This window comes from Elephas maximus, chromosome 1 (assembly GCF_024166365.1).
Source record: "Elephas maximus indicus isolate mEleMax1 chromosome 1, mEleMax1 primary haplotype, whole genome shotgun sequence".
Taxonomy (NCBI): Eukaryota; Metazoa; Chordata; class Mammalia; order Proboscidea; family Elephantidae; genus Elephas; species Elephas maximus.
The window spans coordinates 108,829,778-108,842,906 of NC_064819.1; the positions used below are offsets into that span (position 1 = coordinate 108,829,778).

Below are 13,129 nucleotides of genomic sequence, written 5' to 3' on the forward strand. Positions count from 1 at the left end.
ACAGCGCTTCCGGGCAGAGGCCCCGCCCCCCCGGAATCCCCCTCATCCCTCCCTCTGCGTTGGCTCCGAGTCATGGCTTACCCACATCTGACTCACTTGTTAGTCCGGTCATCCGTCCGTCCGTCCGTCCGTCCGTCCGTCCACCATCCATCCATCCGTCCATCCATCCATTCACTCCTTCCCCCTTCCTTCTTAATTTCATTCATTAATTCCAAGTTGGTTTTTAAAGAAATATTTATTAATTGTCCACATGAGCTGGGCATCCTGTGGGGAGAACAGGTGAGTAGTGAAATGAAGAATCACTGCTTCCTAACCTCTCCCCGTTTCTCTTGCTTTCTCATCGTTTCCTATCAGTGCCCACGAATTTGGGTGGAGAAATTCCATCTTTAAAGTAGGCCCTGGATAGAAGGTCTGCTATGTCAACTCCCAGATCACATAGAATTGGGCATGAGGATTTATTTTTGGAAAGTAGGTTTCTTAGGCAGACTGGTGTTTTAAAAGCCTAGTGGCCAATGGAGTTTCTTCTTCCTCACAGGGGTGAAACACTGACCTCCGGTGGCTGCTGCATCTGGTTACCCTTAGCGGTCAGGGAAGTTTAGTTCCTCATGGTGGGGCCGGGATGGGGAGGCCCCAGACATGCTGAGCCACACTCTGCTGAGATCCCTGACAAGGACCCAGCCCCAGCCCATCTTTCTTCCTTCCACATCCCTGTTTTCCCTGGGCTCTGCGAGGCCTTAGGAGAACTCCCACCCACATGGTGAGCTCCAAACAAGTGGCCCATAATCACCCCCTTCCTTGTTTCTCCTTCTCCTCCAAGTGCCAGTAGCCTAGGGTCCAGCAATGCCCTTAGGGGGTCATTCTCAAGGGAACATCTACCTTTTCCACCTCTGACATTGGGGGAGGGGACTGGGGTGAGTTTAGACAGCTACTAACCAGCTTTCCCACTGCCCTCCCCCGTGTAACCTTGGTTTATTCATCCATCCATTTATCCATTTGACAATCATGTATAGAGCTTCTCCTATATGTCTGACATTGTTCTTGCTGCTGGAGGCAAAAGTGAGTATCACAGTAACAGTAATAACCAACAACCACCACACCATCACCAACAACAAAAGATCCCCTGGTCCCAGCCTTCAAAAAGCCCCCTGGCTTGGTGTATGTTTTGCGTGTATATTATCAACAAGGAGAACAAAAAAAAACTCCCTGACAATTACAACACAGAGTGGTTGTGCTAAGACAGATGAGAACAGGGTGCTCTCTTGGCACACACTGGAGCCACCTACCCAGTGGGGTAAGGGGCAGAGAAGGCTCCATTCCACCTGGGAATGAGAAGGGAGGTGGGCTGGGAGAAGGACCTGGTCTCTGGAGGGTGACTGGAGAGAGAAGAGGGCTGCAGGAAGAAGGTTCTCTCCACTGTTTTCCATCCCCTTGGAGGTACAGAACACGTGTTGAGCATGAAGCACTGAGAAGCCAAGAGGGAGGACTTCACATCATTGTGTGTGGGGATGGGGAAGTCCAAGGAAACAAGAACTTCCCCTTCCTTTGGGGTAAGTATAATTTCAGATGTTCTCAACCTCCTCTCCTGACATATTCTTCTCCCATCCTCAAAGGCTGGAGCAAAATACAGTAATCAACTCTGGACCTAGACTTTCTGGGTTCAGAATCTGGCATTATCATTCTCTTTTTGCAGTTGCGAAGCTGAGGCCCAGAAAGGTGAGTTAACTTGTCCAAAATCAAACAGTCAGGAAGGGCAGAGCAGAGTTCACTTGCCTCTAATCCAAAGCTGTAAAAAAAAATTTTTTTTTCAGTGAAACCTTCGTTTTATCAAGACCAAACTGCACAAGATAGGGGCAACTGAGCCTCTATTAAGAAAAAAAAAAAAAAAAACCGTTGCCATCTAGTCGATGCCGACTCATAGAGACCCTATAGAGGACACAAAAAATCTGGAGTGTACAGTGGCCGCCCCTTTCATTTGCCCAGAGACTGCATTTGATGGAAAAATCAACCCTAACTCAGTCAGATGTCTGGCCCTGAGCCATAGATATTAAGTACCTGATATCTGAGCAAGGAGCCTAGGTTGAGCAGTGGTTAAGCATTCAGCGTCTAACAAAAAGGTCAGCAGTTCAAATCCACCAGCCTCTTTGTGGGAGAAAGATGTGGCAATCTGCTCCCATAAAGAATTTGTTGTTGCTAGGTGCCGTCAGGTTGGTTCCAACTCATAGTGATGCCATGCACAAGAAAACGAAACACTGCCAGTCTGGTGCCCTCCTCACAATCATTGATATGTTTGAGCCCATTCTTGCAGCCACTGTGTCAATCCATCTCCTTGTGAGTCTTTCTCTTTTCTGCTGACCCTCTACTTTACCAATCATGATGTCCTTCTCTAGGGACTGGTCCCTCCTGATAACGTGTCCAAAGTAAGCAAGATGAAGTCTCACTATCCTTGCTTCTAAGGAGCATTCTGGCTGTATTTCTTCCAAAACAGATTTGTTCGTTCTTCTGGCAGTCCATGGTATATTCGATATTCTCTGACAACACCATAATTCAAAGGCATCAATTCTTCCATCTTCCTTATTCATTGTCCAGCTTTCTCATGCATATGAGGCCACTGAGAATACCCATGGCTTGGTCCACAATCAACGCCCATGGAAACAGCAGTCAAGAAATCAAACGACATATTGCATTAGGCAAATGTGCTGCAAAGGACCTCTTTAAAGTGTTAAAAAGCAAAGATGTCACCTTGAGGACTAAGGTGTGCCTAACCCAGGCCATAGGAAACCCTGGTGGCATAGTGGTTGAGAGCTATGGCTGCTAACCAAAAGGTCAGCAGTTCAAATCCACCAGGTGTTCCTGGGAAACCCAGTTCTACTCTGTCCTACAGGGTCACTATGAGTCAGAATCAACTCCAGGGCCGACAGGTTTCAGGTTTTTTGGCTGAGCCAGGTGTGTGGCAGCCCCTTTTCTGACCACATGAGGTCAGCAGTGAGTCACCCACTGCCCCCAGCAACAGAGCCAGAACTCTGACAGGAAGCCCTCCTGGGGACACTCCAGGAATGGGGAGAGATACTATGGTAGTGTTACCTGGAGGGATGGTCCTGGTGTGGTCAGGGCCTACTTGGCCCTAAGTATTCTCTGAGGCCAGGCCCCTCCAGTCTTCCTGTTTTTCTGCTGGTGTTTTCTGAATCCCTTTGTGGTGCCCTCTCTCCCCACTTCCGCCTACCCCAGCCAGGCTCATCTTTGGGAAATAGGCCTGGTTTCCATGGTGACCAGCTGGTCAGCTGGCTGCTTCCACAGCCCCCTCCCTTTACCCCTCTTCTTCTTGAGCTTCCAGAGAAGAGTAGTGTGTATGAATGGAGAAGGAGGCAGTGGTGGTCTTTTGTCTCTCAGGAGCTCTGAGGTTATCCAGAAGGAGTTCTGCTGTCTCTCTTCCAGAGTCCCCTGAAGTGGAGATGGGATGGGAAGGCAGTAGAGGGGTGGATTATAATAACTAAATGGGGAGTATAAGGATCTTACCTGGGTTAGGAGAGGCCAATAGGACCTCTGTTCGTTCTCTGTGTACAGTGAGGACTGATCTAGGTGGAATGTGCTGACACCACAACAGGAGGGATTGGAGTTAGCTCTGAGGCAAAAAAAAGAAAAAAAAAAATTTTTTTTTTTTTTTTTTTGAGGCAGGACTTCCCTAAAAGGCTGGGTGATATTAGAAGGAGCCACCAAGTGGGAGTACTCCTCTGTCATGGAAGTGAATGCAAACCCCTGCCTCTTGAGGACCACAGCCCTTCTCTGTTTGGGCTGGGAGGATGGACTCACTGACCTTGACAGGGTCATGCAGGTTGGATAGTTCTGAAGCAACAGGCAGAGAGAAAGCTGCCTTCATCTTGCCTGGAAAGGGAGGAGTTGCAGGAGGAGGCAAGAGCTCTTCTGCTACAAGTAAGTGGCAGGAACATTTCAGACAGATGGCTATACCCTATCCCCAGAGATCATATGTATAGGCATTGCCTCAAGCTAACTTCATACCCACAAGTATCCCCATGGACTTTTGAATGGGAAAGATCTGGATTCTAGGTCTAGCTCTGTTATGTGCTAGCAGGTGACCTTCAGTAAGTCACCCCCTCTGCTTTGATTCCTTGTGGGTAAAAAGCGAAAACAGTTAATATATGTCAAAGACCCTAATGTGGCACATGACACACAGTAGGATCCCACAGTGACTCATATAAACAGATTAATCATACCCACTGCCATTGAGTCAATTCCGACTCATAGCGACCCTATAGGACAGAGTAAAACTGCCCCAAATCATACATGGGCTTTATCACATTCTATCATAATGATGGAGTCCCTGGGTGGTGCAAACAGTTAATGCACTCCTGTTAACCGAAAGGTTGGAGGTTTGAATCTATCCAGAGGTGCCTCAGAAGAAAGGCCTGGCAATCTACTTTCAAACAATCAGCCATTAAAAACCCTATGGAGCACAGTTCTACTCTGACACACATGGGGTTGCTATGAGTTGGAATCAATTCAACAGCAACTGGTTTTTATCATAACAACTGGTTTCCATGCCAACACCCCCATTAGACTTTGTACTCCTTGAGGGTAGGCAATTATGTGTTTCATTTCTGAACAGAAAGGCACCGAATACGTCTATTGAATGGATGCATCTAGGAATGAATGAAGGGATGTCAGTTTCCTTCTTGCTTTTTCTAGAATATGCAGAGAAAAGCAGTGTGGGTTGGGTGGCATGAAGGGGTAGGTTGCCTGCAGTTTCTCAATCTGGCCTGTGGTCTGGGACTTCTACACCCACAGAAGGTCAGAGCCTTAGATATTGTCCAGTCAACTTCCTCACTGCACAGCTGAGGAAACTAAGGTACAGAGAAGGGAAGGCACTTGCCCAAGGTCACACAACACATTAATGGCAGAGCCGGGATTGAGAACCAGGCCTTGGGCTTCCTGACCTCCAGCCTAGAGCATTGTACACACTTCATTGCTTCTCTGAGGAAGAAGGATGGTTCAGTGAAGGCCAATTCCAGTGTCCTCCCCTCTGCCCTCTGTTAGTCCTTTCTCACCTCTAGCTTGGATTCCTTCCTTTTCACCCAATTCCATCCCTGTTCAGCTGGGTCTGGCCACTGAGGTCTGGCTTCTGCCTTAACCCTTTACCACCCAATTGAGAAGACGAGATCTTCCCTTGGGCCTCAAGACTCAGTTGCCTTTCCCCAAACCTCATCCTCAGGAACTCGCAGGAGCCCGGGATGCGGAGGGATGTTGATTGAACCTCTGGCACCCCCTCCACGGAGGATAGACGAAGAGTTGCGGCACAGATCTTCCTAGCATGGGAAAGGGGTGCAGTTAGCAGAGCTGGGAGCTGGAAGGGCGTGCGGGAGGGCCCCTGTTGCTTCTCCCCTTTTGGGGGTGGTTGTTAGGTAGGCTTGGAGAAGGCGGAGTTTGGGGGGCCGGGGGCGGGGCTCGGCTGCGCTGGGAGGAAGAGGGGGGGCGCGCTGGCTCCAGCTCTGCTCAGACAAAAGGCGGCGGCGGGAGCGGGCGGGAGGCGGAGCGGCGCCGCGAGGGCCTCAAGGTGACACCCGCCCCCGGCCCCGGCCCCCCCGACCCGGCCCCTCTAGTCCGCCCCCCAACCCCAGCCCCTCGCCCCTAACCCCAGGTGCCCTTCCCAGGCCCCCTCCCCCCGCCGGGGGGTGGGGAGCAGCGAGGGCCCCGCCCCCTCCCACCCCCTCCCCAGGGCCCGCGCAGGATGCCCCCGGCCCCCGGCAGACCCCCGGGAGGCCCTGAGCTTGACGCGCCCACTCTACGCCATGTCCCCCCCTGGCTCGGCCGCGGGAGAGAGCGCCGGCGGCGGCGGCGGCGGTGGCGGCCCCGGGGTCCTGGAGGAGCCCACGGCGGGAGCGACGGCGGACGACGGCCCCGCCCGAGAGGAGGTGAGAGCCGACGGCGCCCCTTCCCCAGGCCCGGCCCCCGCCCGGCCCCCCCATCCCCCGCTGCGCGGCCCCCGCCGGTTCCGCCGCAGCGCGGCCGGCGCCCCGCACCCGGAGCCGGCCGCCGCAGCCGCAGTCCCGCACCGCCGCCCCCACCTGGCGGCCGGAGCTGTCCGCGGTGAGGGGGAAGGGGCCGCGTCGGGGGCGGGGCTCAGGGGGGTCTTGGGCAGGGGGAGGGGCCTGGGGGCGGAGCCTTGCGGCCCCGCGGTGGGTCGGGGAGGGGGCTAGTTTATCCTGGTGGGGATGGTGGCCGGGAACCTGTCTCACAGAGGGGAGTGTTACCTTGAGGGCTGGGAAGGGCGACTTGCGGGAACAACAAAGTCAGGAGGGTGCCATGGGGAAGTGATGGTATTACCTGACTGGGGCCCTAAGAAGGTCAAATGTGTGCAGAAGTGGCTCCTCTACCCCAGTAGCTGATAGTGTGTGTATGTGGTGGGGCGGGGGTATGGGGAGGTAGGAGGGTGGGGTGGGCGCACTCGTGTCTGTCCACCCCTGCTGCTCCCCGTTGGGGGCCCTAAGCCCAGGAATCCTTCTGAGTCTTGGCACTAAGCATACCTCTAGATGGAGGCCCTACTCTTCAGTCCCTCTGAACCTGGAGACAAAGGGGCTGAGGAAAGTACTAGGAGACCACTCCCCACCCCCTCTCCCATGCATACTCGTGTACCATGCATGCACACTCGTGTACCATGCATGCACACTTGTGTGCACACATGCACCCAGCAGGGACACACTTGCAGGTACAGTCCCTTCACATGTGCTCACATAGGGACAAGTACACTCCCAGGTGGCCAGGCAAAGTTGCACATATGTACACCCTCCCCCCAAGGACAGGGCTTTTCAAAAGCCACATGCACTCTAATCTCCTTGTCTGTGTATGCCGTGTGCTATTTCCTAGCCCACCTACCTATCTGCACTTTCAGATCTTTCTTCCGATTCACACCAGGCCCAGGGCCCACTGCCTGTTACTGTGCCCTTCCTTTCCATCCTTCCCTCCGTGCCCTGGCTGGCCTCCAGGTGAGGCTTGGGAAATTGAGGGAATAAGTCAGGGTCCTGGCAGGAGGGGTGGGAAAGCACAGGTCACCATCAGAAATCCAACTCAAAACACATTTATAAGTGGCTACTGGCTGCCAGCACCATGGTAGGCACCTAGGGTACAAAGAGCATAAAGCCTGGGCCTTACTCCCATCCTCTTCCCAGCCACCTGCCTCGGCCCCTCTGGATACTTACTTGGGGATTGCCTTCTGCTCAGGGACTCCAGCCCCTCCCTCCCATCTTAGTACAGAGGGGAAGGGGGCTAGTGTGCAGGAAGTGACTCACAGGGGGCTGGGGTTTAGAATGTGGGGAATGAGACAGGGACTGGGGTTCCCTTGTGGCCCCCCTCCGAAGGAGGTGTTAGGCTAATTGTGAGGGTTAGGGAGGTGGATGGGTCGAAGAGGCATGGCTCCTCTGGAACCTAAGACTGAAAGAGTCTGGAAAAACCGAGTGCCCCACCAGTTAAATGGGAGGTGATGTCCGTGGGTCTCTCCCCCCTTTCCTAGAATACCTGGAAGGGTCTGGGCTGGGGACTTGCCTCTGCTGATGCCTGTTTGTCTGTCCTCCCCTGTCTTCCCCATTCACACCTTCTCTTGTTTCATTGACGTCTTTGTGTCTGTCTTTGGACTCTCTGGGTGCCATCCTATCCATCTGTCTTTGCTGCCTGGGCCTCCTCTCACCATCTCTGGCTCTGATCTGTACCTGTCTCTTGTGGTGTCTCTCTGCATTTCTCTGTATTGACACCCCATGGCTCACTCTGGGTCACTCACATGGCTCACTCTGGGTCACTTCTGTGTTTACCATTGGTCCTCGGCTCCCATCATGGTCTTACCTTCTCTCTCCACATCCCTCTCTGTTTTTGCTTGTCATCTCTGGTGCTGACATCTGCCCCTCCATCCATCTCTGTGCTTGTCCTGCCCATTCTCTCATTCTCTGCCCATCCCTGCCCCGCTCCCTGCCCTTCTGAGCAGCAGCGTCCCATCCAGCCCTCTTTCACCAAATCCCTCTGCCGTGAGTCTCACTGGAAGTGCCTGCTGCTCTCGCTGCTCATGTACGGCTGCCTGGGGGCCGTGGCCTGGTGCCACGTCACCACGGTGACCCGCCTCACCTTCAGCAGCGCCTACCAGGGCAACAGCCTCATGTACCACGACAGCCCCTGCTCCAATGGCTATGTCTACATCCCCCTGGCCTTCCTGCTCATGTTGTACGCCGTCTACCTGGTGGAGTGTTGGCATTGCCAAGCCCGCCATGAGCTGCAGCACCGCGTTGATGTGAGCAGTGTGCGGGAGCGTGTGGGCCGCATGCAGCAGGCCACACCCTGTATCTGGTGGAAGGCCATCAGCTACCACTATGTCCGCCGCACCCGCCAGGTCACCCGCTACCGCAATGGCGACGCCTACACCACCACCCAGGTGAGAGGCTACTGGGGGGGTGGGTAGTGCAGGCCACTCCAGATAGAGAGGGATGCTTGGACCATGCCTGACTGCCCCTGAAGCAACTTGGGCAGCAGTGATCTCCTGTGGGCACTACACCAGGAGGACAATAACAATCTTAGTAGTAACAGCAAACACTAGGCCTTTACAAATATTAAACAGTTCATTTAATCCTCATAACAACCCTATGAGACAGGTAACTATGATTCCCATTTTTCAGATGAGGAAACTGAAGCCTGGAGAGGTTAAATAATCTGCCCAAGGTCAAACAGCTAGTATGTGGTGGAGGTGGGATTTGAACTCAGTCTGGCTCAGGTCTATACTGTTTAGTGCTTAATGTTTGGAGATGCCTTAACATGCACAGTCTCACAACATGCTCTCAGCTGTTCAGTGTGGTAGCTGCTACTGATACCTCTTTCATAGGTGAAAAGACCTAAGCTCAGTGACTTGCCCAAGGCCTGCAATTCTTCAGTGGTAGTGCTAAGTCCAAGGCTCACAAAGGAGGTGGGCGTCAGATGGCAAAATGGTGGAGGTGGGCAGTGGGTCAATCAGCACTCCCTGGACTGGCCAGCATTAGAAATTTTGGGGTCCTGCAGGAGGAGATGTTCCCAGATGAGAGTGACCTCTGTCTCAGTATGAATGGGTAGACAGAAGCCTAGAGCTGCTGAGAAACAGGAAGGAGTCCATGTGATAGTTGCAGGGGAATTAAGGAGACCAGAGACGGAGGGTTCATCAGGCAGCTTCTCTAGAAAGCCCACTTGGAAACAGGCTTCTAAAAGGGAAGGGGAGGATGCTGTTTGTGGTGAACGGTGTGTGTTGGGGGGGAATGGGACAAGTGAGGCAGTGGCAAAAGGGTCAGGCAAGCCAAGGTCTGATCCCCAGAGGAAGCAAAGCTTAATTAAAGTTAGCACGCTCGCAGGAGTTTCTCCTAGTCCGGACCTCATCTCTAATTCATTAAGATGAGGGCCTCAGCTTCTCTCTAAATCAGATCATAGGATCTTACACGGCTTGAGCGTTCAGTTCCCAGGGGCAGGTTTAGGATTTGACCGGGGCATAGGATCAGTGATGGGAGCGGCGAGGGTGAGCAGAGAGAAGCGGGAAGCGGGAACCGAGATGCAAGCTCCCTGCGACTCCCACCACCTTCGCCCTTGCTGCAGGTCTACCACGAGCGCGTCAACACGCACGTGGCGGAGGCCGAGTTCGACTACGCGCGCTGCGGCGTCCGTGACGTGTCCAAGGCCCTGGTGGGGCTGGAGGGCGCGCCAGCCACGCGGCTGCGCTTCACCAAGTGCTTCAGCTTCGCCAGTGTGGAGGCCGAGAACGCGTACCTATGCCAGCGCGCGCGCTTCTTTGCAGAGAACGAGGGCCTGGACGACTACATGGAGGCGCGCGAGGGCATGCACTTGAAAAACGTGGACTTCCGTGAGTTCATGGTGGCCTTCCCGGATCCAGCCAGGCCGCCTTGGTACGCCTGCTCGTCGGCCTTCTGGGCTGCAGCGCTGCTCACGCTGTCGTGGCCCCTGCGTGTGCTGGCCGAGTACCGCACGGCTTACGCGCACTACCACGTGGAGAAGCTCTTTGGCCTGGAGGGCCCGGGCTCCGCGAGCAGCATAGGCGGCGGCTTGAGCCCCAGCGACGAGCTGCTGCCCCCGCTCACCCACCGCCTGCCGCGGGTCAACACGGTGGACAGCACGGAGCTCGAGTGGCACATCCGCTCCAACCAGCAGCTGGTGCCGAGCTACTCAGAGGCGGTGCTCATGGACCTGGGGGGGTTAGGGGCGCGCTGCTCCGGGGGCGCGGCCGGCGGCTACGCGCCCACGTGCCGCTATGGCGGGGTGGGCGGCCCCGGCGCGGTGGGCGTAGCCCCTTACCGGCGCAGCTGTGAGCACTGCCAGCGCGCGATCAGCAGCTCCTCTATCTTCTCACGCAGCGCCCTGAGCATCTGCGCCAGCCCGCGGGCCGGCCCGGGGCCCGGCGGGGGCGCCGGCTGCGGGGGCAGCCGTTTTTCGCTCGGCCGCCTCTATGGCTCCCGGCGCAGCTGCCTGTGGCGCAGCCGGAGCGGGAGCGTGAACGAGGCGAGCTGCCCCACGGAGCAGACGCGGTTGTCGAGCCAGGCCAGCATGGGGGACGACGAGGACGACGACGAAGAGGAGGCCGGGCCGCCACCACCCTACCACGACGCCCTTTACTTCCCGGTCCTCATTGTCCACCGGCAGGAGGGGTGTCTGGGCCACAGCCACCGGCCGCTACACCGCCATGGCTCCTGCGTAGAGACCTCACTGTGACCTCTGGCCCCGGAGAGGCCTCCCTCCTGCCCCTCTCTCCACTGTGCTTCCTGCTTGTAGCAGGGGAAGTCACGATGGCTGACCGAGGCTGTGCTGGGCGCGGAGGGAGGAAGATGAGGCTCACTGGACAGTCCCAGATGAGACCGGGATCGATACCCCCACCTTTCCTGTACATAGAGACAGATTGGGGGTGTGGGGAGAGGTTGCTAGCTCCCTAGAATCCCACCCTAGCAAAGAGTCGCCTTTTCCAGCTCCACTCCTGAGTTCCTAAGAGGACACCTTCACTTCCTACGCACATTCGAGATTTCCTGTCCAGTCTTTCAAGGGATCCTTCAACTGTTACGTGGTGACTGTGCTGTGGGACCGCGGTGGGCCTCATCTCAAGTGGGAGGCCCTCCGCGTGCAGCTGGGGAGGTGTAGAGGCTTGTGGGGAAGGGGCACTGGGGCTTTCCTTCCTCTGTTGCCTCGGCCCACTTGGGCCTCTTTCAGTTGAAGGGGGGTGGTGGTGGTCTAGTGAACAGCAGGGCTGGCTTCCAGCCAGCTAAGAATTCAGAGGGTCTGAGGTCTGGGACCAGGTGTCAGCCCAAACACTCCATTCCAACTCCATGGAAATGATGTTTTCCTTCTCGGCGCTGGCCCAAGTGACCAGGGTTTCCTCTCTGCCACTCCCTCCACTGTTGTTTATCTCACTGGGCCCCAGGAGTCCCAGGGAGACTGTACTCACCACACAGTCAGCACTTACCTCCTGCTCCCTGGCTCAGAAGAGCTGTTGCCTGGGTGAAGGGGGAGGGAGGAGGTGAAATGTGTAGTGCTGTGTACCATGGTCCTATCTCTAAACTTGGCAGCCTCCCTGAAGCAGCATCCTCACCTGGGTTCTGGGTGGGTACTCCTTCAGAGGAACTGAGATGCCACCCAAGTCACATTCCTTAGAGCTAGCCAGGGGGGATGATGAGGGGACAGAGCATGAGACAGACCTGGGTGACAACGGGGAACTCTGTAAACAGGCTGGAGTAAAAGAGGAGAACCAAGGGGAGAGGTGAGTAGAGGGTGAAGTAAAAGGACCTTTAAAGATGGAGTGGTCTGTGGGGGGCGGCCCTCTCCTCCCCCAGTGTGGGGAGGAGTGGAGAGTGGTTGTCCCTCACACAGGCCTCTGTAAGGCTGACGGCGTTGCTACAAGCCCCAGCTGGAGAAATACTCAACTCCAGTGGCATGGTCGTAGGCAGGAATTCCTAAATCTTGCCCGACCTCTCCTTCCTCCTCCCCTTGTCCTACCTAATAAGTTGAAGCTCTGCTGGGTATCCTAGGGTCTTCAAAGGGGCACTCTGCCACCACCCCAGGGCACTGGCCCTAGGTCCTGTTTCCCTATAGCTCTGAAGCTGCCTTCTCTCCTGTGTACCATCCTCCCAACAATGTGCTCCAGTGTGCATGTCTGTGTGCCGCCTTTCTGCCCCCCTGCGCCCCTGGCTAAGGTTTTCCCAGCAGATTTAGCGCCCAGGGATTGTGCTCACATTTCAAGCTGACAGGGTAACCCTTGGGCCACCTGGGCATTCCTCACCGCCATGCTTCTCATTGTTTGAGCCATCAACGCCCCCCCCCCCCCCTTCTTCAGCCTTTCCCATCTTTCTCCAGCCCAGCCAGGTCTGCTCCTGCCCTCTGGTGTGGCTTCTGCCTATGCAACATCTCCTTTGGTCCCGGGGACGGGGGACGGGGTAGGGGAGGTTCAAATTGTGGGGACACTGTGGCCTGTGGCCTATCAGGGTGTTGAGTTAGGAAGAAGGGGAAGCCAGAGGAGGGGATACTTGGGCAGCAGGGACGGCTGCCCACCAGGTTTCACTGACAGCAGTGGCCACCCGCCGACCAGTACTGGCCTGCCTGGACCTGAGTCTGTGCTCCTCAGGCACCTGGCAGTTGGAGTGACCCTCTGAATGGGCATCTGTGAGGTACAGGTGGTGAGCCGCAGCCTCAGGCCCCAGCTCTAGGCCAGCTGGCACCTAGATATCATGTTTTCCTGTGGGGGCAGCCTGGCCGCCTCGCAGCTCCGAGGAGGGAGGAACTCAGCTCTTCTTCCCTCGGGCCTGTTCCTGAGACAGAGGCCAGGCTGGGAGGAGGGGAAGGGAGACCCCTATTACTATTTTTGCCTGAATTGACCATTTCTGCCTAGGTCTTCACACACAGACAGCCTCACCTCCCACACACACACAGACTTAGAGAGAAACCAATTCTTTGGTCTATTTTCTTGGTAGCTTTATTGATTGCCAGGGAAAACTAAAACCAGAAAATTAATTAATCTCTAAAATTAAACTTTACACTGAATGTTCTTGTTTCTCTAATTAGGACCTCTGCTAGCAGCTGTGGCTACACACACACACACACACACTCACACGTTTGTACTCTGGAA

At 55.4% G+C, this 13,129-nt stretch overlaps 1 protein-coding gene and 1 long non-coding RNA gene across 4 annotated transcripts; one reads left to right on the top strand and one right to left on the bottom strand.

The window, feature by feature from the left end:
• Positions 1-244: 244 nt before the first annotated feature.
• Positions 245-6,117, bottom strand: LOC126081471 (uncharacterized). The gene is made up of 3 exons (XR_007518400.1): positions 6,078-6,117; positions 3,514-3,619; positions 245-264 (listed from the first exon to the last, which is right to left on the bottom strand). It is a non-coding gene; the product is annotated as an uncharacterized LOC126081471 (long non-coding RNA).
• Positions 5,740-12,983, top strand: TMEM151B (transmembrane protein 151B). Of its 3 annotated transcripts, none has more exons than XM_049893300.1 (4): positions 5,740-5,924; positions 7,985-8,425; positions 8,870-8,950; positions 9,604-12,983. In XM_049893300.1, the coding sequence occupies exons 1-4, from the start codon at positions 5,802-5,804 to the stop codon at positions 10,729-10,731; spliced, it is 1,773 nt and encodes a 590-aa protein (XP_049749257.1). In that variant the 5' UTR covers positions 5,740-5,801; the 3' UTR covers positions 10,732-12,983. The 3 variants fall into 3 exon arrangements, with proteins under 3 accessions (XP_049749257.1, XP_049749267.1, XP_049749278.1); XM_049893310.1 differs by having other exon boundaries at positions 7,988-8,425; XM_049893321.1 differs by lacking the exon at positions 8,870-8,950.
• Positions 12,984-13,129: the final 146 nt, after the last annotated feature.